General features: G+C 44.2%; 1 protein-coding gene across 4 annotated transcripts in view; it reads right to left on the bottom strand.

Annotated features, from left to right (window-relative positions):
• The window catches only part of ralgapa2 (Ral GTPase activating protein catalytic subunit alpha 2), a gene marked incomplete at its 5' end in the record, with an annotated part of 84,000 nt that extends 58,573 nt beyond the window's left edge, over positions 1–25,427 (bottom strand). For all 4 annotated transcript variants that reach the window (XM_079175198.1, XM_079175201.1, XM_079175199.1 and 1 more), the window contains 11 exons: positions 1,342–1,524; positions 1,738–1,983; positions 2,330–2,538; positions 3,022–3,160; positions 3,879–3,994; positions 4,177–4,357; positions 4,477–4,520; positions 6,086–6,143; positions 13,063–13,112; positions 13,479–13,589; positions 25,322–25,427. In XM_079175198.1, the coding sequence (XP_079031324.1) occupies positions 1,342–1,524; positions 1,738–1,983; positions 2,330–2,538; positions 3,022–3,160; positions 3,879–3,994; positions 4,177–4,357; positions 4,477–4,520; positions 6,086–6,143; positions 13,063–13,112; positions 13,479–13,589; positions 25,322–25,427 (1,443 nt within the window). The remainder of the gene's footprint in view (positions 1–1,341; positions 1,525–1,737; positions 1,984–2,329; positions 2,539–3,021; positions 3,161–3,878; positions 3,995–4,176; positions 4,358–4,476; positions 4,521–6,085; positions 6,144–13,062; positions 13,113–13,478; positions 13,590–25,321) is intronic.
• Positions 25,428–25,756: the final 329 nt, after the last annotated feature.

Raw genomic sequence — 25,756 nt, 5'->3', positions numbered from 1 at the left:
CAGCAGATTAAAGCTAAGATATTAAGTAAGACAGATACTAAAGAGCTTGCGTGTTTACGGTTAAACGTCCTGAGGTCATAACTTGATTATCTATGCTGCTTTGAGACCTCCATAGTGTGGTTGATGCAGCTAATTTTTTTTTGTAGGAGTGGTAACTTTTCCTGCTCCTATTTAAAACTGTACTTACTCTTTTTGCTAGTTTTCTTCGCTACATTTGCCATTTATACCTCTAGTAACTAGTCTGTTATCTGCTATGCATTGTGCTACACTGTCACAGGTCGTCATCCAAGCTGTGTGCTTGCGGTCACGCAGGAGAACTTTAACTGGTCTTCCTTGCAGCAAAAGGAGACATGCGCTTGTGCCAGATATTAATAAATTGGGCGAATGCAAAAATTGAGAAAATCAGGCAAATACCTTTTAAATTTAAAGTTTGATCGTTTAACTGATGTAAACTTCACACTCTGCCCCTGGTGGCCAATTAGCTATATAGACAGAAACCTGTTCTTGGCTTTCCCTGGATGGAAATTAGCCTCTTTCATCTTTTTATTCGCACCGATTGATTTTGATATTTGTTATATATCAACGCCCGTTGGTGAATAAATTAAATAGAATGTTGCCACTGACACAGATCATGGCTTTAACTTCGTGAGCTACAAGTTGTTATTTATTCAGGAAATAATGTGAAGATACTACAGTCCCGTCTCCCTCTATATATAGGCTTACCTTACTTCATTCATCAATGGGCTGCTCCCTTGTAATTGCCACAATAATTCTTCACATTGTCAAGATTATGATCATATATGCTTTAGGAATAACCATATTGTGTTGAGCGCCTGTGTTATTGAACAAGGCAAACAATATTAAACACAAATATTAATATATTTTTTACTTGCGTAGGTTTGTCAAATGGTAATTTTTACTTTACTTCAGGTTTCTTAAGGGAATAATTGTACTTTTACTTGAGTAAAAATTTCCAGTACCCACCACTGTGTAAAGGTGAGTATCTCATGTCAGTCAAATTGAAGTGAGAATCACAAACAATTTAATAATTAAATGCATCCAAAATATATTCCAAACTGCTAAAAAAGTTAGCAAATTAGATGTTTTAGTTTAAATTGGAAAAACTAAAATGTGTTCTTTTGCAATCTGTAATAATGTTTGCTGATCAGTTAACCAATCCCATGGCTGTTGTTTGTACATTATTATTTAACATCCAAACTATGCTTCTCCATAACAGGTCTTGGCCACCTTTTTACTAAATAATAACCAATGACAAGAGTTGTATCTATGTATGCTCTACTAACATGTTTTTTAATTGGCTGTCTGTATCTGAGCTTTTACCTGTACGTGCATGCTGTTAATCTCTGTGCTGAGCGTCTGTTCAGAGCGGTCATCAACCTCATCTTCCGGGGCGGTTTTCTCAGGCTCTATCATAAAGCCGGGCTTGTCCAGCAGGATCCACTTCCTGTACACTTTGATCACCTTCCTGGTTGCTGACGCCTCGCAAGACGGCAGCAGGAAGGCCTAAGGAGGGAGAGCATGGGCATGTGAATGGGTTTAAAAAAGGCCGCCTGGTCATAGGAGGCATCTTTAAGTTATGTTAACAAACGGCCAGCAGAGGGCAACATAGCACGTGATATCACAGAGTCACCATGCAGTCTGCATCCTAAACTACACCTGCAATGTAATCTATTTTTACATCAAATAAAGACGGAGTGCTTTGTCACCCCACTGTACCTGGTGGAAGACCTCGTTGACAAAATTCACATTGTCTCTGGTGGAGAGCAGGATGGCATGCACCATGTCATAGACATAGCGGTGCTCCTCCTCGATGCTACACAAACTGGTATCGCTGTGCCGCCGGTCGGACAGCGTGCTGCTGTTGGAGTGGCTCTTCTCCGGCTCCCCCGCTGGCCCGTTCGTATCCCCATCTGATGCCTTCTCCTTCTCCTTCTCCTGGCTGCTACTGCCTGCAGTGACAGTCTGGGCACCACAGAGACACGGTGAAACATGCTGCAGGGATGCCTCTGCACAGTTAAATAATTGGGCCCTAGAGTCTCATTGACTGGAAATTCCTAAATCGTGATTTATGGTCACTTTTATGGGGAATGAGCCACTGTGCTGGTCATTACTGTAAACTGATTCTCACCTCCGTGCAATCATAATAATGTAAATGTTGCATTTAATTCCCCTCCGTCTCTCCCCGTGATTACTGTGACTCTAGGGAGTCTTCAAACAGATACAGCTCAGAGGTTTTGCTGCAACAGCCCGCCTCCTCCATCCTCAGTGACGGCATGAGAAATCAACAGATTGGTACTCTCCCGCTCACCTGGATGAGTTTGGGAATGACCTCGGTGCCGTTCTTGGCGCTCTGCGCCGCCGCAGCACTGCTGACGTACTTCTTCTCCAGGAAGAAGGTGACCAGCCAGGTGATGAAGGCCACACGGGGTGCCAGGTACTGGTCCCTGGTGCAGAAGGTGCTCTCATTGTTCCGCGTCACTGGCACATACAAGGGTTTTGGTCTGTGGTGGGGGAGGTCTAATTGAGCAAAATAAGCGGGGTGAAGAGTGAACGATGGTGACAATGGGAGAAGAGCGAGACAAAAAAGACAAAGAGAGAGAGAGATTAAACGTCAACACCAGATGTCTGGCTGTGAAGGTTTTTCCAGTTTCCAGCTGCATCAAAACTTGTTCAATTGACCGTAAAGTCTAAAACAAGCAGAATAGTATTTATTATATTAATATAATAATGTGGATATACCTCTGGAAAGGAACAAGCGGCATGTTATTTATCTATACTGCTCACTTGTTATACCTTTCGGTTTTAGAACAGCACACAACATTCTCTGTTGTAAACAAAAAAAGATTTGTTTGTTTAGTTTAATAAAATTGAATTGTAATTTTTTAACACCCACGATTTAATTACTAACTGAAAAGCCTCCGCTCAGCACTTGAATTCAAGGAGCCGGTTTCGTATCATTTTTGTATATATATATACTATAAACACAGTATGTCAGCTTACCTAATAAAGGCTTGTAGAGATTTGTGAGCTTGGTGAAGGAGGGGAATAGGTGTGGAAGGTAGTACTTCTTGAACAGGCTGAAGAGAAACCTAAAGCCTGTGTCCTGGTTCTCTTTGTTGCGCCATTCTAAACTGGATGCCTGGCAAACAGAGCACAAAGGCAGACAAGGTCAGGCTTCAAGGAGAGGAGATGGCTCCAGCATCGCTCACAAAGCGACAGTATATTGTTTGCAACACAATACTTTGAAGGTTCCTCTAACAAACAGTGCACCATTGAAATGGGAAAATGGTTCGGGGTTAGGTTCACATGAAACGAACCCGCTCAAACTTAACTCGCTTAACTACTGATATTGTATTTAGTTTGTCATCTCACTGTTGTACAAGACAGGGATTACAAACTACCTGAGCACTCACATCAACACCATGCCTGTGGAAACACACACACACACACACACACACACACACACTTTGTATGGAATATGGTGGAATATTCTCCATGTACAGGTGATGCACTCTTGCCATGATTTAGTTTATTTGTCCAGATTGTTGTTCTTTTCAAGTACAGTCTCGCTGGGAACGTTTTAGGAGACTCCTCCAACCAGGGTCACATTTAAACTGTTAAAAAGGATGGATTCAATTAGTTCAAGTGTGCCAACTCTCTGCCCACGCCCAACGTCAAGCTGGGAACAGTTGTTCCTCCGTCTTACATGCAACCCTTCACTACTATATCACCTGTGCCACTGCGTGTCAGCCCCTACTAACAAGCGATTCAGTTCAGACGAGAGATCTAAGTTATGACCACCACTCTGAAGCCGATAACAAGTTGTGTAGTCTCTTCCTAGCATAATCAGTTATTACCTGGGTGACCATGTACTTGAGCAGGGTTTCGAGGATGTAACAGGTCTGGTCATCTGCAACCTTTTCTCCGACCACAGCCGGAACCAGCGGGGTAATCTCCTCAGGCACCACCTTGGCTGCTCAGATCGACGGATACAAAAGAGCGGAGTTAAGTTAAGTGTAGGAAAGCGACAGGTCCCCACTAAAGTAAAAGGAACCTACACAATTCCACATCAGTTTTAGTTTGTGACAGATGAGCTCTAGAAACGTCTCAGAGTCTATGTCATAATAAATTCATCACACATGTAGAAACATTCACCTTCGGGGGGGTTGGAATAGGGGTTGTAGATGATGGTGTCGAGGGTGCAGGGCCCTCTGGAGGAGGGCACAGCAGGGAATCCCGGCACCAGACAGGCAAAGATAAGGAACTGCTCCTCAGCACAGTTGTCCCTAAGGGCCTGCAGCCACAGCAGGAAGAGACGGATCCCTTCACATCGGATCTAGACAGGAGGAGATGCGTTAACGCATTAACGGATACACAAAGGAGTAGTGCTGTAGTGAGTCAGGAGGCTGGAAGACGGTGATTTGTGGCAATGATCACAATGAAAACAGCACTTACCTTGAATGAATTTCCAGTGTGTAGAAGTTTTTTCAGTATGGAACCTGGAAGGAAGAAAAAGCCAAATATTCAACAGAAGTCTGCTAGGCGACAAGCGGAAAGGAACCCGCTTGTCATCTCCACTGAGGCAAATTGACCTTAATGGCTGGTTCTCACAGACTAGTGGGGAGAGCGGCAAGGCTTCACTTTTTCCTGATGGAAATTAACAGCAGTTGGCAGTGACATGCATTCATCTGGTTCCACTGTAATCAAATGAGACATTGCTCTGATTGCTAAATACATTGAGCGGAGGAGGTCTGTGTGTGTGTGTGTGTGAGTTAGGACATGCTCTTGACAGCCTGCAGACAGCACCTGTTCATATGAGGTCCCCGTCGGCTGTGAGGACATTTGGGCTAGTTTTTAAATAGGTATTTTATCTTGAAGATTGTGGATAAAACTGGGATTATGTTAGGGCAAAATGTGCTACTCCAGAGGTGAGGAGGAGGAGGCGGGGAAGGAGGGGGAGGAGAAGAAGAAGGAGAAGGAGGCTGAGTTATTTAAGAAGAATACGGACGAGTTTATGAGTGTGTTTGTCTGGTGCTTTCATTGTTCTCCTCTCATCAGGTTCAATCAATAACATTTCTATGTTGGACCCATTAAGAGATCCTTTCAGAAGGTGTTGGGCTCAGGAGAGAAAGAATTAGAAGTTAGCCGACAAAGGACGATAATAGGTGTGAGGATTTCCCCCAGCTACTAATGGTCTGTGTCAAATGTCTGTGACCTTGCAATCCTCAGCTACAAAGGACAAAAGCACTACAAGTCGTTAATGTCATTCCTGAGCTTCCTGACCCACCACAAGGAATTTGTCCCCGGGCACTAAAATGCTTTCAGCAATTCAACCGGCCTGTAGAATGTGTAAAAAAAAAAAAGATGTGAAATAAATGGTTCAATTCAATTAAAACTCAGATATGGCAAGAAGCTATCCAACCACCACGCCATATTCTTCAAAATAGAAGTACACAGTGAAAGCACCGCATCTTGACCAGTGACACGTGAACTGATGAGCGCCGGAGAACATTCAATGAGAGTTCAAGAAAAAGCCAAGAGGCAGCCTTAAGCCTGCGGCGGTTTGTTGTCCAATGACTGACAAAGTGGTGAATTTGTCTGGAGCATCCAACCCCAGATGAGTCTTGATGATATTTGCAATTGCAAGCCTGAGGGGAAGGCCAATCTCCAACAGTGATCTAGACCCAGACTGTTACCTGCCAACGGCTGACACACAACAGTTATAATTGGGGTTATCGCTTCTTGCAAGGGGTTTTTCTTTCTTTCTTGTGTGTGGGACTGAAATCATGGCGGCATAATTCAATTACTTATTTGCATTTCAAATTAAGGGCTCATTTGCATTTTCCAATTTGCATCCCCTTCTAAGACTAATTATTTTCTCTTCATTATGAAAGGCTTAGGCATGGTGGTGGTGGTGACCATTTTTTTTGTCCAAAAGTGTATCTTCGCAGAGGAATAAGCAGAAAGACGCATAGACAGTAAATAACTACCCGTCAGGTGTAACAGAGAGACAACACTTAGCATTCAAAGTAGTTGAGAAGGTAATAAAAAAACAACAACATACCTATACTGTGAAACTGCCATCTGTTGTAGATTTTCTCAGGCAGATGTTGAAGAATTTTCTGATGAAAAAATAGAAAAAGTTTGATTATAGTTCGTTACATTTCAGCAATAATGATAGCATCATGTCTGCATTAGGTCACAGTTGGGCCTTTTTCCTTAAGCACTGCTCCAGGCTTCATTCTGAAGAAACGATTAGTTGATTATTCAATTAGTCGATCAACAGAAAATGAATATATTTTATGCAAAAATGGCAAACAGCCACTGGTCTCTAAAATGTAAATATGTTCTGGTTTTCTTATGTGACAGAAAATGTAATATCTTCGGGTTTTGGACTGTAGATCGGACAAAAGCTAGACGTCTGAGTGCGTCACCTTGCGTGCTGTCATTTCACAGACCAAACAACGAACCGATAAATCAAGAAAATAATGACGCAATATTGGAAACAACTGTTGTTTGATGCCATTTGATCCTAAATAAGGGAGGAAACCCTAACTGACTTAGTGTTGGCTGTTCTGCCAAAGAAGCCTACACTTAAGGAATGCCGTGTCCTTGCCCTTTCCCTCCACTTGGCCTTGCATGTCTGCAGATCCCCGCGACACAGGACGGCACTAAGAAATGTCATCACCTCGCCAACAACCGCTTTACAACTCAATTAGAGCGCCCTAACCTTTCAGCAGCCTATCATTATTCTTGAATGCAGCGACAGGTTAACTGGGTCCCTCAGGAGAGAGAGAGAGAGGGGGGGGGGGGGGGGGGGACGACAGATGCGTACTTAATAGTCGATGCACTGTGAGCAACTGATGCCCCCCCAATGGCTCACTTCTTATCACATCCTAATCACTGACCCAATGAGACTTCATGATTGCAATGAGGTCAAGTCTGTCCTTTGCTGCTTTGCGTATGCAGCTCCGGCCCACTCAACCAGACAACCAACTCTGGCCGGTATAATAAAAGGCTCAGCTGCCCTCGAGAGTGAGAAACACAGGCAGCAGAGGGATACAGAGCAAAGGACCAAAAGAAAAAAAAATTTGCATGAAAGAGCGACAAAGATGAAGTCCGCTCCGGTCACAGATGGAAAGAGCTACTACCGTGTGAATAGAAGTATTTAAATCAATGAAATTGAAGTTGATAACTTTGAGTGAATACAAATCTTTGGCAGTTTATACAAAGTAAATGAGTAATCTTTAATACATAAGTATTATTTAGCTTGTTTCTATTGTTTATTTCTTTTGTCGTTAAATATTAATATTACCACAACAGAACCGTATTAAAGATGGTCTACTCGGACTATTTCTCTGCCCTGTGCTACGCTACACTACGCCGAGAGCTGTGGTGGTCCAGAAGCCATCATGTTTCGAGTGTCTCAGTTTGTCAACAACGTCCTTCTTCCCTCGTCATCCTCCATCTTTAACTTTCCCTTCTTGTCCTCTGAGACTAAATCCCCGTCATTACCAGTGGCAGCGGAGATGTTGAAAGACACACATCGCTGAAAAGGGGGGGGGGGGCTCTGGATGACTATCTGTGCTGTTCAATTTCTCTCTGATCCAACGGACGTGATGGTATGCGTGTACAGGCGCGGGGCTGCACCTTGCTATTGATCCGGCATAGGATTACCACATCTCTGCACAGGCTTGGAACTGGCCTCCTTCACTCTGTCTCCTTGGGGCAGCAGACACATTATGCTAGGCGGCAACACAGCAGGGTAGCCTGCTTAAGCCTTTCCCTGTGAGTGTGAGTGTGTGTGTGTGTGTGTGTGTGTGTGTGTGTGTGCAAGTAGACACAATAACACTTTCTCTCTCCTCAAAGAGCACCAGGACGGGAGAGGGGGAATGAGATGGAGAAGCTAGCTCAGAAAGACTCCCTGCGGAGCTGGAATGGTGGCCCGCAACAATGAGGACTTTACTGGCTGATACCAGGCGAATGGAGAGTCTGCCGTACTGAAGGTTGGTGGAGTTACTCTAATCTGCAGCCGTACTCCGGCATAAAGATGGGAGCATTACTGCGGCACAACTACAGCCTTAACGCATTTACATGATCCGCACTTAGGTTTCCAGTCGCGGGGCCTGAACATGACGCAGAATACACTTTCTCCGAGAGGTGGTCCACGAGGGGGACGGACAGGCGGCACTCTCAGGAGGAATGTAGTCATTCACATATTGTGTAGGTCTTTGATAGAACTCAGAGATGATCATACCATCTAAAAAGACAATGAAATCTCCTGACCGTGGCTTTGCTGTGTGTTAGTGGGTTAGTGCTTTGTGTCGAACACAAGATGTCCGAGCAGCAATTAGAAAGTGAACCGCTTTTAGTAAAACACAGTGTGTATAGTGTAGGGAATAAAGTGCAATGCTGTTAATAAGTATCGTCTTTGCAGTACAACATGTTTTGTTCTACAACGGAAACTAAAATCACCTGTGGGCCTCATGGACGGTGTGCAAAAAGACGTCAGTTACACCTCTGCTTTGTTAGTCCAAACACTGGAGACATAACCAGACTGCTTCTTTGCATGATAACCAAATGTCTAAGCTCGGAAACCCAAAGCCCAAATGTCTAACCCCTCATTATTTGTTGGTAAGTACATTTAAGCTGACATGTGCATATCTCATATGACCCTAAAATATAATGAAGTTCAAATTTTACTTTAGGATCATTAACCAAAACACACTGAAGTATGAGCAGAATGACTACGACGGTGTCGTTCTGCTCTGCAGCCAGTGGGGGGCAGCAGCAGAGTGCAAACAAACCCAACAGTCGGTTAGTACAGCCGTCAGGCAATTCATACATTTATAAAAACAATGAAACAAATGCATCCACGAAGGGTTCATGACTTAAAGACAAGTCCCCTCTTAACATATTTCTAATATCCTCTTACTGGTTTTGAATCTGCTAGTGGTTGTATTCTATTTTTTATTTCATGCTTTCCTTTCTTTTATTGCTGTATTGTATTATGTATCAATCGTTGAGGCGGATCCTATCCCATCTGCCTCTACTGAAAAGCACGTTGGGTCAACTCCTGGTGTTTTTAAAATGTGCTACACAAAATAAAGACACTTGACTGGCGCCCTTGCATGTGACTGAAACACAGTAACCTCTGAATTTTGCGGCAGAACTTTAAATCTGCTCCGGTTTGAAGGGTAAACGCTGGCACAGGTTAAAGCATTATCCTCATTAAGATGCATTTACTCAGCCGGCTCCAAGTGCACACCCGAGCTACACTTAGTACATCTGCATTCATGCATTAACCAATAACCCCCTGCTGGTGAACTGTCAGCCATAACTAGGACTGCATAAAGAAATCACTTAGCTAAATGGCCTTGGGTTCATTCTTCAGCAACACGTAAAGTCAACATGTAGAGGAGAGTTTCAGTGAATCAACACCAAGACGTGCGTCGGGAGGAATATGATGCCATTACACCAGGCAGGAAAAGACACAGAGTAACGCTGTGCTTTTTAATTACCTACTTACTAATTACTAACCATTTACAGACACGGAGCTTAAATGGTGCATTTAAATGAGCAGGAGTCACAATGAACCGTCTGTTTGCCATGAGCTATGGCAGGTGGACAACAATACGGCTCATTCCTCCTTAATTGGGTTTCGTTTGTGAAAGCTAGGTTTTTTTTTCTTAACTGGGCAAATGCAACACAGTCTTTTGGAAATAGTAATATCTTGCTGTTAGGCTGTCTTTTCTGGATTCCTCTGCACACTGTGGCTTTCTGGAGATAGCTGTGCTGTTATTTTTTACCCCTTAGATCTCCATCTGAAGTGAAAATCATGGTGGAATAAATATTAAATCAGCTTAAAATCACATTTATCCATAAAAAAAAGGTTAACTAGATATAATAATCAGGTATACCCATATAAGGCAACTCAGTAAGTCAAGTCTCAAATCTAGATGAGGGGCTTTTGCAGAGCATTACGAGGGGAATTCAGAATGCTGAGTCAGGTCCGGGTGACGGACGACAGGTCACGGTGAGGTCATATCCTGGAGAGAGCGAGTGGATATGAACAGACTTCCCTCGGAGTCTTGTTGGTCCCACAGCTGTCCCTTAACCTGTCCCACAACCTCAGCGGCACCAGCATCGAGCTGCTTTCAGACAGTGAGAGCTCATTTACAGTCAAACAAACCCGAGTCCCTCGAGCCTCGACAAGCTCGATCTAGTCTTCTGACAGCAAAAAAAAATTTCTAAACACAGAGAGTGGTCTCATCTGGTTTCATAGCATCCCTAGTGTCCGTCTAAAACAGCCTTTCAGTAGCTTTCTCACTACATATTTACATCTCTACGGCGGCAAGGCGATCAGAAAGAATGCATCTAGACTCCAACACAAACGGCTGCCAGAGGGAAACAGACATAATCCCACTGACAAGGACGTCGCCTCACACACCTGCCTCGTATTGACGCTCTTAAACTTTGCGTCAGGCTCTGACAACAAGCTCCGTTGGGAGCATAAGCGAACAGCAGCGTTGCCGTTTCAGGACAGAAAGATTTTGTTCAAAGCTTTTCTCACTCGGCTCTCTAGCTTCACAAGCCTGTGGCTCTTGGCGGCCTCCTCTCACTGCTGCCCGTCCTTCACTGACAGACAGCTTCCGCCGCCTGACCTCAAAGGTCCTTTTGTCTTCATTGACTGAGCAGTTACATGTAAGTGCATCGCACATACAATTAACTTGGCACACCTTAATTACACAAAAGTGTCCGCTGAACTCGTTATGCGACCGAACTTGTTATATGCAAAAAAGGACATGTTCGCTTTTCTATTCCATCCACCGTCGTGTTGCATTCTCACAGAGATATCCCGGTCTCTCATCTCTTGTCGGCTCCGGTGCAACATCACGGGCTGCCACGGTGGATGCCTTCGTGGCAGCCGACACAAAGGGATCCTGGAAGGGAATGGCTGCTGGTGGCGGTGGGGGTTGGGGTGTTTAGCCGAGTTTAAGGAGGAGGGACAAAAAGATTGCCCCCTTTAGATATCTATTACTCAAACATGCTCAGCACGGGGGGGGGGGGGATCCTACTCCCCCACAGCAACCCAGGAAAAAAAGGGGGTCACATACCTCATCATGACAGCGGAGTAATCCCCACATAGCTAGCTCAAAGCAGACACACACGCTGCAGACATGTACTGTGTCGGTCAGCCAGATTTGAATGCGAGAAGGGACTCAGGTGATGGAGAGGCCGGACACACACACACACACACACACACACACACACACACACACACACATGAGGACACAACTGTGGCTTAACAGGAAAAAGACAGAGGGACAGGGATGTGGAGCTGTCATACAGCGCTAAAGTGTGTTGCGATGCAAGGAGCCGCACAACGACCTTTGTCTCAGCCGTTGTCCATTGATAGCCGCCGCTCTGAGGCTCTTTGGACAAAGGCTGCTGGGGTTGATGTTTTGGTTGGTTGACCTCAGTGACTAGAACAACTGATAGGCATTCATAAAAAGAAGAAGAAGCCTAAGAAATTGGGTTTATGATAAAAAAAAAAAAGCCACAAATCTAAACTCAACATGGGCTACACATGACTGCGCTCGTTGCAGCAAATAAGCTAGAATGCACAATCCACTAACTAATATTAGTTAATCTTTCCCCGCATGTTGTCATGTCCCTGTGCTACATTACATCAGCTCTGGGAATACACGGTACACATTAGCGGTGCCTGCTTGTGAGCACAAACGTATCCATTGATATCATATTCACGAGCACATAGGATCCAACATGCCTAATCTAATGTGGCGTACAGAGAAAGTCTGCAGAGTGCAGCAGAGCTCCGGATCAAAGCAACTCTGTATCTGTCCTGTACACACCACTCAAGCTTATCTGCTCAGCTCACGGGTAAGAGCACACGTTGGCACAGGCAGGGGCTGAAAGGGGACAAATGAGGGTTAAGCTGCTTTCAATATTAGTATAAAAAAAGAAAGATGACTCCATAAATATGTAGGAGGTATGAATCCAGGCTATTATTTACAGGTCAGATGACTGGATGTGTGCGGACAGGCAACACTGCAGGGACATCTAGTGAGTCTACTGATCGCAATGAGGATTTTCATTTGAATCAATTATCAAAATGTCTACCGAAAAACAAGCTAAGAAGCACCTGAATTACACACCTGAAGCATTGAGTCTGGCATCAGCAGACGCACTAAAATGCACAAAAGTACGTCATGCCTCACCCAGACGGAAGAACCAAAAAAAAAGATGTAACATGAGCGCGATAACATGAAAAGAAGAGTCCAAGCTATACGAGATAAGCCTGACTAGCAAATTAGGAATCCATAGCTAAAGACAGATAGCAGCAGCGTCTGGCCCGATGCTACTTTGTCAAACAAATACAAATATCCTCTCTTTCTGTGCTTTCTAAGCCGGGATGACTTCCTCTATGTAAGGCATAACACTCCCACAAAGTTCTCCCAGGTGACCAGAACAACTAGGACAAGACATACTGAACAAACAGACTGCCCTCCCATTTTATTTTTTATTTTGTTGATCTCCTGCCATCCTTACAGCCCTGCCCTGAGCAAATGTAACAGGAGAGCTGGCTGTTTGTATTGGAAACTGGAGCTGCCTTTGGAGTCAGGCGGGAAAACAAGGTGGGGGACTTTAACCTGCATGTGCGACATAAGAGTGTTCAGAAGAACAGAGGGGAGGGGCCAACCAACAGACGCTAGACACGCCTACTCTGATTTGAATGCACACCTAGGTTTTAGAAACAAGGATTGAGCGGACAGCGTCGAAGGCTGGAAAATGATTGAGCGAGGCTTTTATTTTTCCTTCTTTCATCTGCACAATCTCCGAATGATTTCCAGGCTATTTGAGGCAAATTCAGGAAGTAGCCAGAGTTACGAGCAGTATGGCGCCATGGAAACTACGGTTCCGCCCCAGAGATCAGCGGTAAACAGGTTGAGGCTCCAGCGGCTATCAGTGGAGATCAGAGATGGAGAACAGTAGCAGAGAAAGAGATGGATGACTTACTTCAAAAATAAAGAGGATAGAGTCCAGCTCCTCCCTTTGAGATTTGTTCCCTGAAACACAAGAAGAGTACTTAGGCTTTTTAAACACAGAACCGGGAGGTAGACTGCATTAGCCCCATCAATAATGCAACAATAATACGGGCCATCTCGTCAACAATTATTCAAAGGAATTTGTGTTACCATGAGAGCATACTCCCAGTGGGATTTAACCCCCTAACCCCCGATAGTGTTGGAGGCGGGCTCAGCATAAGCAGAAATGGCTCCTCTATGTGCTCTATGCTCATATAAACCCATAATAAACCCTTGTTGTAACATAGAGAGCAGGCAGAGGGTTAATTATTAAACCCCCATCGAGGGTGGTGGGCAACTAGTGAGTGTGCAGTTCAAAATAAAATAAAAAATAACCTTTGAACTCACCTTTTAGTTTTAAGTTGCTTTCCAGTGTAATGAAATTTTCATAGAAGATAAAATAAATCTGAGAACAGTTGCTTTCGAAGAACGCCTTCAATTCACTCTTGTCAATGATATCTGTGAAGGAAAGGGAAAAAGACATCAAAAAACAAAGCAGGCGATATAAATATAGAGCGTTGTACCTTTTAGAACCTTGAATCCAGACACTTTATGTAGAAATATAATGAAATTAAAACAGACTTTGTCTCGAATTCTGTCACTCATATAGCTTCTATTTGTGATTCCCTGGTCTCAAAGGCAGAATTACAGTTAATGATACAATACAATAATCCAAAATCATTAAAATAAACAATAAACGATGCTACTTGTTTGACCATAATATAGGTTTTGCTGATTCTTTCTCAGCATTTCTGTGCATCTTCCCAACCGACAGACATCCATCATTGAATTGATTTAAAAGCTGATATTTGATTGTGTCGGCATTTCTCAGCTGTACTGGGATTAAAGACAAGTCAGTTGTGTGTCCACGTGTCAGTGTTCATCTGAGTGTACAGAAAGTTGAACTCCAAATCCTACAAACAAATGAATTATCTAATTATTGCTTCTGAGCAGTCCCGTGAGTGCATTTCGTTCTTCTCAAGCAGCTACGTGACTCGCTGTCTCTTTAACTCAGAAGCGACACTGTTGAACATCACTGTTGCCCTGACGACTTTCCACTTGTTTCCCCATTGTTGCAGACGACATGGGGTTTTGCATCAAGGCAAACCTGCTTCACTTCCTTATTCTGCGTGACTTCACTACCGCTCACCTGAGCTCGCATCAACGTGCTGCTGAACTAATGTTCCACTCTCAATCTCATCATGGTGGTTGTGTGGGTCTTATGGAGCTGGAGAGGGCTGGTCTGGATCAAGGCCAGGCTGAGGTATGTTGACGGCCACACAGGCTGCAACCGTTAATGAGAGAAATAGGTAGTACATGTGTACAGTCGCAAACAGACTGGCACTGACAAAAACATGCCAAATTTCTCCATGAGATGGACCCCCCCCCATCATTTGTCATACTTACACAACCGTGGTAATGAGATAGGCCTGGTCTGAATAATCAAATATAAGCCAGGAGGAGTACTGGCACACTAACCGCAATTAAGGTTCACCTTCTGTTGCAATTCTCCCTCTGCCACATGGTAAACTGGAAGACTCCCAAAAGCTGTCCAGCTCAGGGGGAGTGCTGGAATTATGAAGCGTGTGACAAAGATTCAGATGAATTATCTTTGCCCTGAGATTAAAGCAGAGATAAAGAAGATGCATGATGGGAGGATCAAGTCCAATGCAAGTCTGCCATTAGTTTTCCTCCCAGACGTGGGAAAAGACCAGCAAGGCATCATCCGAGGACGCCAAGTGGGCGACATGTCACACTCATTTCCAGGTTCGTACTTGTATTTGGGGTTTCTACTAGTTTACATTCTTTAAATGTTTGAAAAAACATTTATTTTCCTCATACCGTCTGTCTCAATGTACCTGCATTCACCCTCCGTCTGAAAGGCTCAGCTTAAGCGTGTTTTAACTGAATTCCACTCTGTGTCTTACACACTGAAGAACACATCCAATGCTTAAACTCTGTCAAAGTAGCAACACTAGAATAAACACTCCTTGCTCCTGGAATTAAGCTAAGCACATCTGCTTAAATCACATTTAAGCGTAAGCACACAGCACACGTCCTAACACACACACACCGACTGGACGCCTGAAGGAACACTTTAATGGCGGACGATTGTCCGTGCAGCTTCCAGCCAGTAAGAAGTGCACGGAGGCACCAGAGGCTGTGGACGTAGGCGAAGTCTGCTGCGGCAAAGATTTTTATCTGACTTGTATAATGACAAATATGCAATGCATACACCATTCATATGGTGTTTAATTACATAAAATATACTGGTTTCTTCCCACTGATAGCATTGGCTTCCTTGAGTTCATCTCTGAGCCGGCAGCATCAGCTAACCGAGCTAGCTTGTGTTCAGTATCGGTAGCTGGAACGACGCACTTGCAGATTGCAGATTGTTACTTAAAGGCCGGGTGCAAAAAGATTTTGTTTTTGATTGTTTTTAGGAAATACACTATTTCATCTAGTGATGGAGGACCAGAAATGTGACCCAGGCCAACGCCCGAGAGGGGTCGGGGTATGACAGCCCATCACATGGTTCAGTTCTCTAACGCTCTCTATTCTGTCGGGAGGGTTTTCCTGAATCCTGGTTAGCCTGCACGCTCTGGAGAACAGTGGAAGAGAGGGAAGGAAACCAAATTTTGGAGGGCGCGAGGGGTCAGTGTAGGTGTGTTGTTGTCGGGACAGCTCGAGCATGTTCATCATACATATCGCTGAGTGGGCTGATGTTCGGATAAAACAGGTTTGAGCCAAATTACAGCTGACTTGCTAAATACTCTACATTCAGCAAACTCCCCCAGACAACAGACAAAGGGCTGCTCTGGTCTGTGTTCTATAATTAGACCAGAGCTTCAGCCTGTGTCTTTAAGATCAGTTCCAAGGAGAATGATGTAATGCCTAAATCAATTTTAATGTCGAAATAAACAATTTATTAATACATTTCTTAAATATCCAACAGGTCTGATCCGTGTGAACGTCGTACCTGTGTGCATGAGAGAGACAAAGAACAGAGAGGAAGTCTGTAGGATAATTATGCAGCTGATTTGAATATTGTTGCATGCGTGAAGAGTAGATGGGAAGGGGGGGGGGGAGAATTCATATATCATGCTGCATGTCACAGGGCCATCATGGTATGCTCCCCATCTGCTCAGATACCCCGAACCAGCCACTGCAGCATGACGGACGGAGGGAGAGGACTCAAGGGGAGAAAAGAAGATTCCCCAAGAAGGAACTACATGCCTTGTGACAGCAAGCAAGACTCTGAGGTGGACCAGGTAGCCATCTTGGAAAAAGGACGACAAGGCATTGAAGTACAGTTTAGACAAAGACGGTCAAACTCTAAAGTATTCTTGTGTCGGTACGAACAGGTTTCTTTCCAGGCTGCGTAAAGTATGTCAAGGGTTCAAAGGTCAGCATTAATCCTCGTGCATGAGTAAAGCCATCTGTTCACATGTTTATACTGACAATATGTGCCACACAAGACAACATTATCAGCATCTTTAAATGATTCAACTAAATGCGTTACATTTCAGTAAAAGGTTGTGTATAAATGAACACCAGTGAGACATATTCTGCATGAACTGTCTGTTAGTAGTGAATGCTCCCTTCTCTCTGGTTTAAGTTTGACTTTTTTGTAAAAGAAATACTGGGCTGAAAGTTGTACAATGGCTGTCAGCATTGTGAAGCACAACATCCAGCGAGGTTCTTCCCTCAATGGGCTTCACTGACTTCTCAGGTAACAGCGTGCGGACAGAGGCCCCCGGGAACTCAGGGGACGACACTGTATCCTCTGAGCCCGACGAGATAACTGTGGCCTCCAACTGACACCCCTCCGTCTGCGAGACTCTCGTGTCGGAAGGCAGACGGAGAGAAAGCGTGCTGGATGAACAGCAGCTGTAGAGAGCTGTCATGGTGGGAGGAAACCATGCGTCTCAACACTGGGGCGACTGCAGCTGAAAGAGCCGATGGCTCAGAACCGCTCTGTTTGAGGACGCCACGTTAATGCCAACACCCGGTGATGGCGTTCACACACAATAGCACTTCTTATAGAGGGGAGGGAGCTGAAGAACGGATACAAGGGGACGGGAGTGGATAGAAGGGTGTAGAAGAAAAGCCAGCCCAGTTCAGGAACAAAACAAAACCAAAAGGGTCAATCTTAGTAATTCTACTTCTTATTGACTGAGGCTAAGTACTCGGCTATTGCCCTTCGGCTGCCTAAATTGCAGTGAACTAATTATTAAGTCAGCCTTATTGTTAACCGACAAAAAAAAAGCTGCATGAACAATGGACTAGATACTGCTGACAGTGATAACTTAATGATGCGGAGAGCTGCAATCTTCTCGGGTGGACTCAATAAACACATGCCAAACACAGCAGCCGTGGCAAGTTTGGGTTGGATGACACTGTTCTCCATTGTGATACGCTTCCTGTTAAATGTCAGAGGTTCCGACCCCACACGAGAGGACCATCTGGAAAATAACAGTGTGCATCCACAGCTGAGGGCCACACTGTAATACTACGAAGGTGCAGGAAAAACACAGAATCTTCTCAAAATGTGCTATGGAAGCAGATATTATAAAACGCACTTTTATTTCCACCACGGAAAAAAAAAGAAAATATCTCACCGGAATGTCAGTGCAAAGATTATGCCAGTATTTTCCAACCCCTGGCTGGATGACGTCACTAAGGGTCTCCCTGTGACTTCTGGGGTCACGGGTGAAAGGGGGGGGGACAGTACTAAATAACCCTATGGCATGCCTTTGCATACCCCATCCATCTTGGTGGATAGCAGCATCATTTGAAGCTTCAGCTGAATAATTAGCGTCTCTTTCTGTTGCTTGCTATTCTAATGAACTTCTGTTAAACCGGGTTTGCCCAGCGAGCACTAAGCGGTGTGCACATAGGGCTTGTTAGCCAAACAGGTGAAGGTCATCTGAGCTGAAGCCTTTGGTATATTTACACAATCAAAACCACACTGGCCACTGTTCAAACTTAACGCGCACACAAGCCACGCACTAATAATCACTCACGTTTAACACGTTCAGCGGTTGTGTAAAGCCATATTTAACCCTCCGGACAACTTACAATGTAAACCATTCAAACCACCTGAAGCTAAAAGTCATTAATATGCCGCGTCATACTCAAAGAGCAGACTAATTCGGCCTTTGATCGGACACGCACTCATTTGCATTAGCTCTGGGCTAGCTAGCGCTGCAGGTGCACTTCATTCTTGCCAGAAAGGAGACGAGGAGAGAGGAGAGACTGATAGGTTTCTCTGGCAGCGCGCTCGGATCAGACACAGAGGACTCTTTAAGAGCTCTGGCAGAGGGATGGCTGGAGGGTGCCAACACATAGTAGGAGAGATAGAGGGGGGGGGGGGGGGGGGGGGGGGGGGGAGCTAATGGATGCACCATAGATGGTGCATCCCTTCCTAAATGGTTTCCTTACAAACAAAGAAGGACCGACTTCAAGAGACTGCATGAGATTGATCATTTCAAAGATTAGAGAGATATTTTCTTGAGGGGATTTTTGTTTTTTTGGGGGGCAATCATATTGGGTTAAGCATGAGGGAGACCCCAAAAGGCACCCTGACGGACACAGTACCAAAATTATATTCTAGATTTAAATCTCACCCTTTTATAAAGAAGGGAATCTACACAAGCCACATTCAGCTGCTTCACATTTTTAAACAGTAAATACATTTTTCCTTAACCACATTCTTTCCCACCATAGTGTTAAATGATCTCTTTCAATGTTAAACCTTAACTAAAAAAAAGTGACAATACAATACTTAACTGCATATTAGGGACAATTAAATTGTGCCATATTGTATTCTATGTGCTCTCTGGTATGTTGTTCTCTTTGGCCTCAGAGGAGACAAAAAAAAAGGAGAAAGAAATCAACTGCTTTGTGACCAATGGCTGCCTGAGGAAGTTGATATTTGACCAACGTAAACGGAGTTTAGTCATAAATCTGTTGAAAAACAGCTGAGGAGGGCAAGTCTGTCACATGATGCATTTTACAGTTGAAGTTACACTGTGCAGCAGGCTGTATGAGCCTCAGCTGACACACACACAGCTGACTGTGACACTGCTGAACGTGTTCCAAGCTGTGCCAGCCCGGAGACGTCAATCATAATTCAGCACTCGCTGGGCTAAATGGATGTTCCTCATCGGGGGGGGGGGGGGGGGGGGGTAAATTGGTGCCAATTCACTTTTTTTTGGACGAGTTTAACTTAATCAACTTTCAGTTTGCGGCGTAGCACACGGCCGTGTAAGCCAGGGTTCAGCACCAACTGCAGCTGTATTCAAAGAAATCCGAGAAATGCAACAGTTACGAAAAGGTGCCATTCCTGCAATCCCAACACTTGTGGTGCGTATTATAATTTCATTATGATGCCACTGTGCCAAGCGCTCGACGGATGCCGCTCAACTTGCGACCTTGTCTCGCTGTGAAACAGATCGGGGACCGTGGGACGACGCAGAGCACAGCGTGAGAGAGTCATGGTAGATGACCTCATCCCAGTCTCGGCTCACACATTAGAGTGGCTTATTTCGGCAGTTTGGCGCCGAAGAGCTGCTAAACGGGGCAACTTTCCCTCTTCATCATCATCAGGTGGCACTAATCTCCTCATCTTTATCAACACAGGGGTTTCATTTGTCTCCCTGTAAGTAACTAACTAAGTGTAGATATTTTCTCGTATATATCTTTTGCCGAACTAAAGTATGCTCTCTAACAACTCTGTGTAGCAATCTGCTTTCGCTGTAAGCCAAAGCTAAGTGTTTATTTTCTTTTGGTGTTAAACCTATGAATCCAAAGCAGATTAGCGCGAGCTCGGACATTCAGTGAGGCAACATGAAACAAAAATCCACTTTGAGATCAAATCTTGGTCAAAATGGTTCACCAGTGAACTGCAGGTCTTGGGCAAGGTTTGGCCTGAATGACAGGTACACAGTGGAACTAGACAAACTGGTTTTTTTTCGCGTGCGGCGTAACATTGTGTATACAACTTCCACCGCTGAAAACAGAGAACTGGTGTTCTCCTATCTCTAGCTCCTAAGCAGAGAAAGGACACCATGTGATTTATATCACAACAATAACACCACAGACGGAAAACAGAAGCCTCTCAAAAGGTTTCTGTGCAATTTGGAAAGTATGAAAAACATCCTGGAGGTAAACAAAATGTTCTTAGAAGTCATGTGTTACAACATGTAGCCTGATAAAAAAAATGAATCGATAACCAGTTAGCTCTGAAGCCGCTCTATAAATAGTGGTTCCCTATAACAAGTAAAGTACTAGGTAAAAAGAGTTTAAGTATTTAGTATTAAAAGTCTTAAAATAGGTGTTAATTACCTTTTATATACAAGTACAAATGAGGAAGGACTGAGTCGTTGCTCTTCGATGGAGGCTGATAAGAGATGACTCAGCTGGCCCTCTGGTGCTTTAAAAGAAACAAACACCAAAGCAAACCATAACTCAAAGCCGGGACATGTCTGCACAATTTGTTAACTAACAAGACCTGTGACTGATTTGACAAATAGCCACGATTGTGGTAGGAACACACTGCGGCATCCACATCTCCACTAAGACCCCGGCAGACACTGTGAGGTTCGGTGAGCCAGCACCAGCAATAAATATAATGTGTAAAATAAATAACAAAGTGCTCCGTTTCATCAGAGTTTGCTATTCTAACACCCCTGGGACTGCGGCTGTATTTAGAGGCTGATATAAGAGTTTGGAAAAGCTTATCGACGATGAAGGGCTGATCGTGTCCCGTTATGAGAGGAGAACCACTCGTAACATCAACGTTTAAGACAACATCTTCTAAACCTATCGCGAGAATAATGCGGTGAAGCTTATTTCATGGAGAATAACTTTCGTTAAAAATGATCTCAAACAATCTAAATAATGAATATCTAAAAACGTAATTGAAAGCCATGAGCTGTAGCTGTGAATGCTGACATAATAAACATCGATTCATCTTTGTTAAGGTGATGACGAGGTGCTCATACTTCACTATCAAGCTGTAGGACGGAGGACAGAACGCGGGCCCTCTTTTCAGCACACACTGGTTTTAATGTAATGTGTGTTATAACTCATCTAACTACATCATTGAAATGGTTAAAACAGCTGATTCTGTGGCTCATTCCTTCTTTCAAATGTTCTTCTCAAGCAGCTCTGCAGATCTCCTGCTAAGGGAAAGAGCTAAGATGCTAAATGCCAGGACCACAATGAGAACACCACCACACAAAGACCCGTTACTGGTACACTTCTAGTATTAACCTCAACAGCAAAGCCTCGTGCCTTAACAGCTGTTAACAGTGTCACTAACAAATGCCTAAATTATGCTTTTGCCCTCTACTTGTGAAAGGAAGTGTCGTACCGCTTCAAATGCTGTATGTTTATCTCATAATTAAAGTTGTCTATTATTTTGGCCAATGGCGTAATTGAAATCATTTTGCACAGATTTAATTTTCAAGTTGAAGTAAAAGAGTCTATTTGTGCTCTTCAGTGCGTGATAGCCTGTGAGGAACTAAGAGGAAAAAAAAGCCTCAAGACCCTAAAAAGTGACTAAAACCCTTTTGTGATCGCTCACTGCTGGTTTAACACTTGGCGAGAAACCCTCGAGAGTCGACACCGTGCCTACATAGTGTGGAATAAAAGATTAGAAGATGATAAGAGGCTGACGTTATTCACACGTCTGACCCGAGTGTTTTACAAAAGGGTAGAATCAGAAGTCGAGTGATCTCAGCCTTTACTTGAGCCACGCAGAGGACCTGGCTGAGAGCCCTTCCAGTGTGCGGCACATTGTTTCCTCTGGTGCTTCACCTTGCGATTTCCTCTTACACCAGCAGCGCTTCCAGTTGACCCTGGCCTCAGCAACACTTGGAGCACGCACATGGAGAAAAGTAAGGTGTAATGACGCTATATTTCATTTCTTCTAAAAACGAGAGAAGATCTTCCTTTATAAAAAAAATAAGCATTAGCTTTGGACACACACACACACACGCACTCACGCACGCACGCACGCACGCACGCACGCACGCACGCACACACACGCCTGCCTGTTGTCACTAACAACACCTGCACACATTCACTGTTGTTCCCATGCAGTTCACCAACAGGTCCGAGCCGCGCTTGTTTACAGCAGTTGAAGAGAACAAAACTCCTTTAGTGTGTACAATTAGAGAAAGGTGTTCTACAGTATTGAGAGCATTTTGGCCGTCCACTTCAGGCTTATTTTTTGGAGGAACGTAGCCGCTATATGCAAACAACAAGGACTTGGGGTCGTGCTGGAGAATGACTTTGAGCAGGAAAGCGTCCGCTGAGAGAAGCAGTGAACGATCAGGTGGTCTGTCGGGCTCCTGTAATGAACAACCTCAGCCAAATCCAGCCAGGCATGACCGGCAAATTAACATGCAGCAGCTTTCACACTCTATCCCCACAGATCTGCCCAGCCAGTGAGCCTGAAAACCAATACAGGGCCGCTCTGGAAACAGCCCCGACCACAGATTGCACTTTCAACTCCAATACCACTGATACCATGACCTCTGGTCCTGGAACTACACCGAAAATGAGACTTAAACTACAAAATACTTGAACTCTGCAGGGTCCACGACAAGGTTAACAAGCTGCCGTTAACTCAACTTGTGTACAAATATTGTGATATTGAAATTTACGATGACATATAAAGCAAATTCTCTGCCATTACAGGTTATGATGTCTAATGTCACTGAAAGACACTAGGGCTGTATACATTTAACAAAACATCACATGAGGGAATTCTTCCATCTAGGGCAAAAGTTATTCGTGTGAATCTAATGACTAGTAGAAAAAAAAAAAACCACTGTCAGCAATTAAAAGAGGCCAGCTATACTCCCTCAAGTCCCTGTCCCGTCCTCCACAGCACCCCGTCTCTCACCACTGCTTCCTGTCCACACAGGAAGCAGCAGCGCCAGGAGGAAGTCCTTACTTAGCTGAAAGCACGGTGGAGTCAGGGAGGTTTCGGGGGACATCGACGTGGAGGCCCTTCTATCAGCTGCTGGACAAACAGAGCAGCCTTATCTTTAGCTGCACACGAGCGAAAGAACAACAGAGAGCATGCAGAGCTCGGTGGTGACCTCCACTTTGGCCGCACTGGTCTTGACATTGAAGGTGCGCTGTGATAGCAGAGAGAGCTGGGCTCGCCGCGTTAACGCTTCTGTTCGAGCAAACTGAAAGCTGCGATACTGGCCGTCACAGCTGTGCAAGAAATCAATAAAACGGCAAACATGCCACTAGGATTCATGCATGCGTGTCTGACCCAAGCACGCATCAGTCGACAAATAGTTCAAACCCTGAACATCTAAAAAGATGGCGTGTTCTAAAAGGGATTCCTTCTTTCCAATGACTTCCACTGCTACTGCAGACAGAGCTTCACTTTGCCTAAAAGTGCATAATTGCACATAAAGTAAGGTTGGCCAATATTACTGTGGTTTACAGTTCTCATGTCTTCATTTATTTTATTTTGAATATCACAACATATAAAAAGAGATAATGTGCACTTAAAGTCTGTTTTTCATTCCTACGTTGTTGTTTTTTTTAAATGACCTGTGGACATTTATTTAGTTAATAATTGTTGTGGTTAATACAAGTGCACTGCAGACCTACTTAGTGCAGATCTACTTAGGCAAATAGACAATGCAGCGTTAAATACATTTTCATTAAAGTTCAGCAATTCTGTCTCTCATTTGTTATTGTAATTAAATTGTCGTAATCAGAAAAAAAACAAAAAAAACCAACAACAATATTTCTGCATTATACATCAGCCGTCCTGCTCTCCAAACATCAGCATCAGCCAGTGAAAAGCCCATATTGGTCAACCTCCAGTATAAATACGATGAGTCGATTAGACTACATATTACAATCCTTAGATACAAACTCTTCGGGTGCAGAGCGATACTTGAGCATCAGTGACCTACTTTGAAGTTCTGGAGAAAAAAAGCACACCGTACAGTATGTTGCACTTATAACGAATCCATTGCAGTTTTCCTCCATTCAATACAATTCCCTCCTGACAACTTCCTCCCTTTCCACACTCTCCCAAAGTACCTACTGACCCTGTTGTGTCTGTGGTACTATGCATATGAATAACAGAAGTGAATCAGTACGTATGAGACAGTCCCCGGTACTATGAACAGTACCAGAATGAGTCTACTCAGGTGGGATGCAATAAAAAAATGTATACCTGCATACCTAAAATACAACTGAAGTTATACTATAAAGTCATGTGTTCAGTAAAGTCAGTTCAGAAAAACAGGATGCACATAAACTGTTCAGCTTGCATGTCATCTGCCTGCAAAGTGGATTTGACATTCAGACTAATAGGGGCAAAGAAATCCACTATACGACTCATTTAGATTGATCCATGAATGAAACAGGTTCCATTATGTGTAATACAAAACTCAGATGTGCAGCACAAGTACTGTCTCTTTAGAATACCATAAACTAGGACAGGGGTTGTAACAACAGTCACACAACAGTCTTGTGACAGCCATAAACACTGCACTTCCTGGTCCAATGAAAGAAACAAAAAAGGACATCACCAATTTAGTTTCTTCACGTTTATATTTTCTGTTTCCACATCAGTACAATACACAACACCCCTAGGATAGAGTCACTTGATGGCAGCTCAACCTGCTACAGATCTAGAAGAAAGCTGTATTCTCACTTCCAGCATTACGCATACAAACACATGTGAGCTGGGTTTGTCAGGTGTCGAGCCAGGGTTGCAAATACTAGCCAAGGTAACACGGGACTGAATGACAACAAAGGCTTGTGATGGGCACCTGCTTCTGAGACGACTGCCAAGGCAGCATCAGCTAGCATTGGCTAGCTAGTTAGCCACAAGGGGAGCTAGCTCACATTAGCTAGCATCCATGCCTTATCTCAGTGCGTCTTGTCTGATATTAGAACATAAAAAAAATCAATGGAAACTGGTGGTGAGTGGCAAACGCCTCCAATTCCGGAGGTGTTTTCTTGTGCGAATTTATTTTACCTGTCAGCTGGCTCGCATTCGCCACCGCAGTGACATCCAGCCAGCTAACCTGACGCCTTGTTTGACGTTAGCTTGTCTGCTGTTACCAGCTAGCTAGCTCGACTAGCTAACCCTCGGCGGTGCAGCATCAGAAGCCCCGGTGTGACATTTCACTCACCTAACAGGGACCGGAGGTGTTTGAGCCGGGTCAGTACATCCTTCTTTGGGTCCAGAACTTTCTGTGTAGATTTCTTGACGTCTCCATGTCCCCTTCGAGTGAACATACCGCTGTGAAATGCAACCGTGGAAGCTGAAATCACCTGTGTTTCACCATACACCGAGCCTCCAGTGCGACTGTCACTTTCCTCACCACCGCTCTATGCCTGCTCGGTAAACATTCGGCCGACGGCCGCTAGAGTCCTGTTTTTTTTGTGGGTGTGTAAACACGGAAGCGCAGCCTGACAGAGAGGAGTGGTCAGATGATATGATGAATACGCCTCCTTGTTTACAACCGTTCCACCTTGCACTTCCAATGGGCTCGTTTTCATGCATGTTAACCTTTCAGTATGCTTAACATATTTGTAGTTTAACGCCCTGTGAAGAAGGTTTCGTC

Source organism: Pholis gunnellus, assembly GCF_910591455.1.
Source record: "Pholis gunnellus genome assembly, chromosome: 15".
Classification (NCBI taxonomy): Eukaryota; Metazoa; Chordata; class Actinopteri; order Perciformes; family Pholidae; genus Pholis; species Pholis gunnellus.
This window is presented reverse-complemented; position numbering and strand designations above follow the sequence as displayed.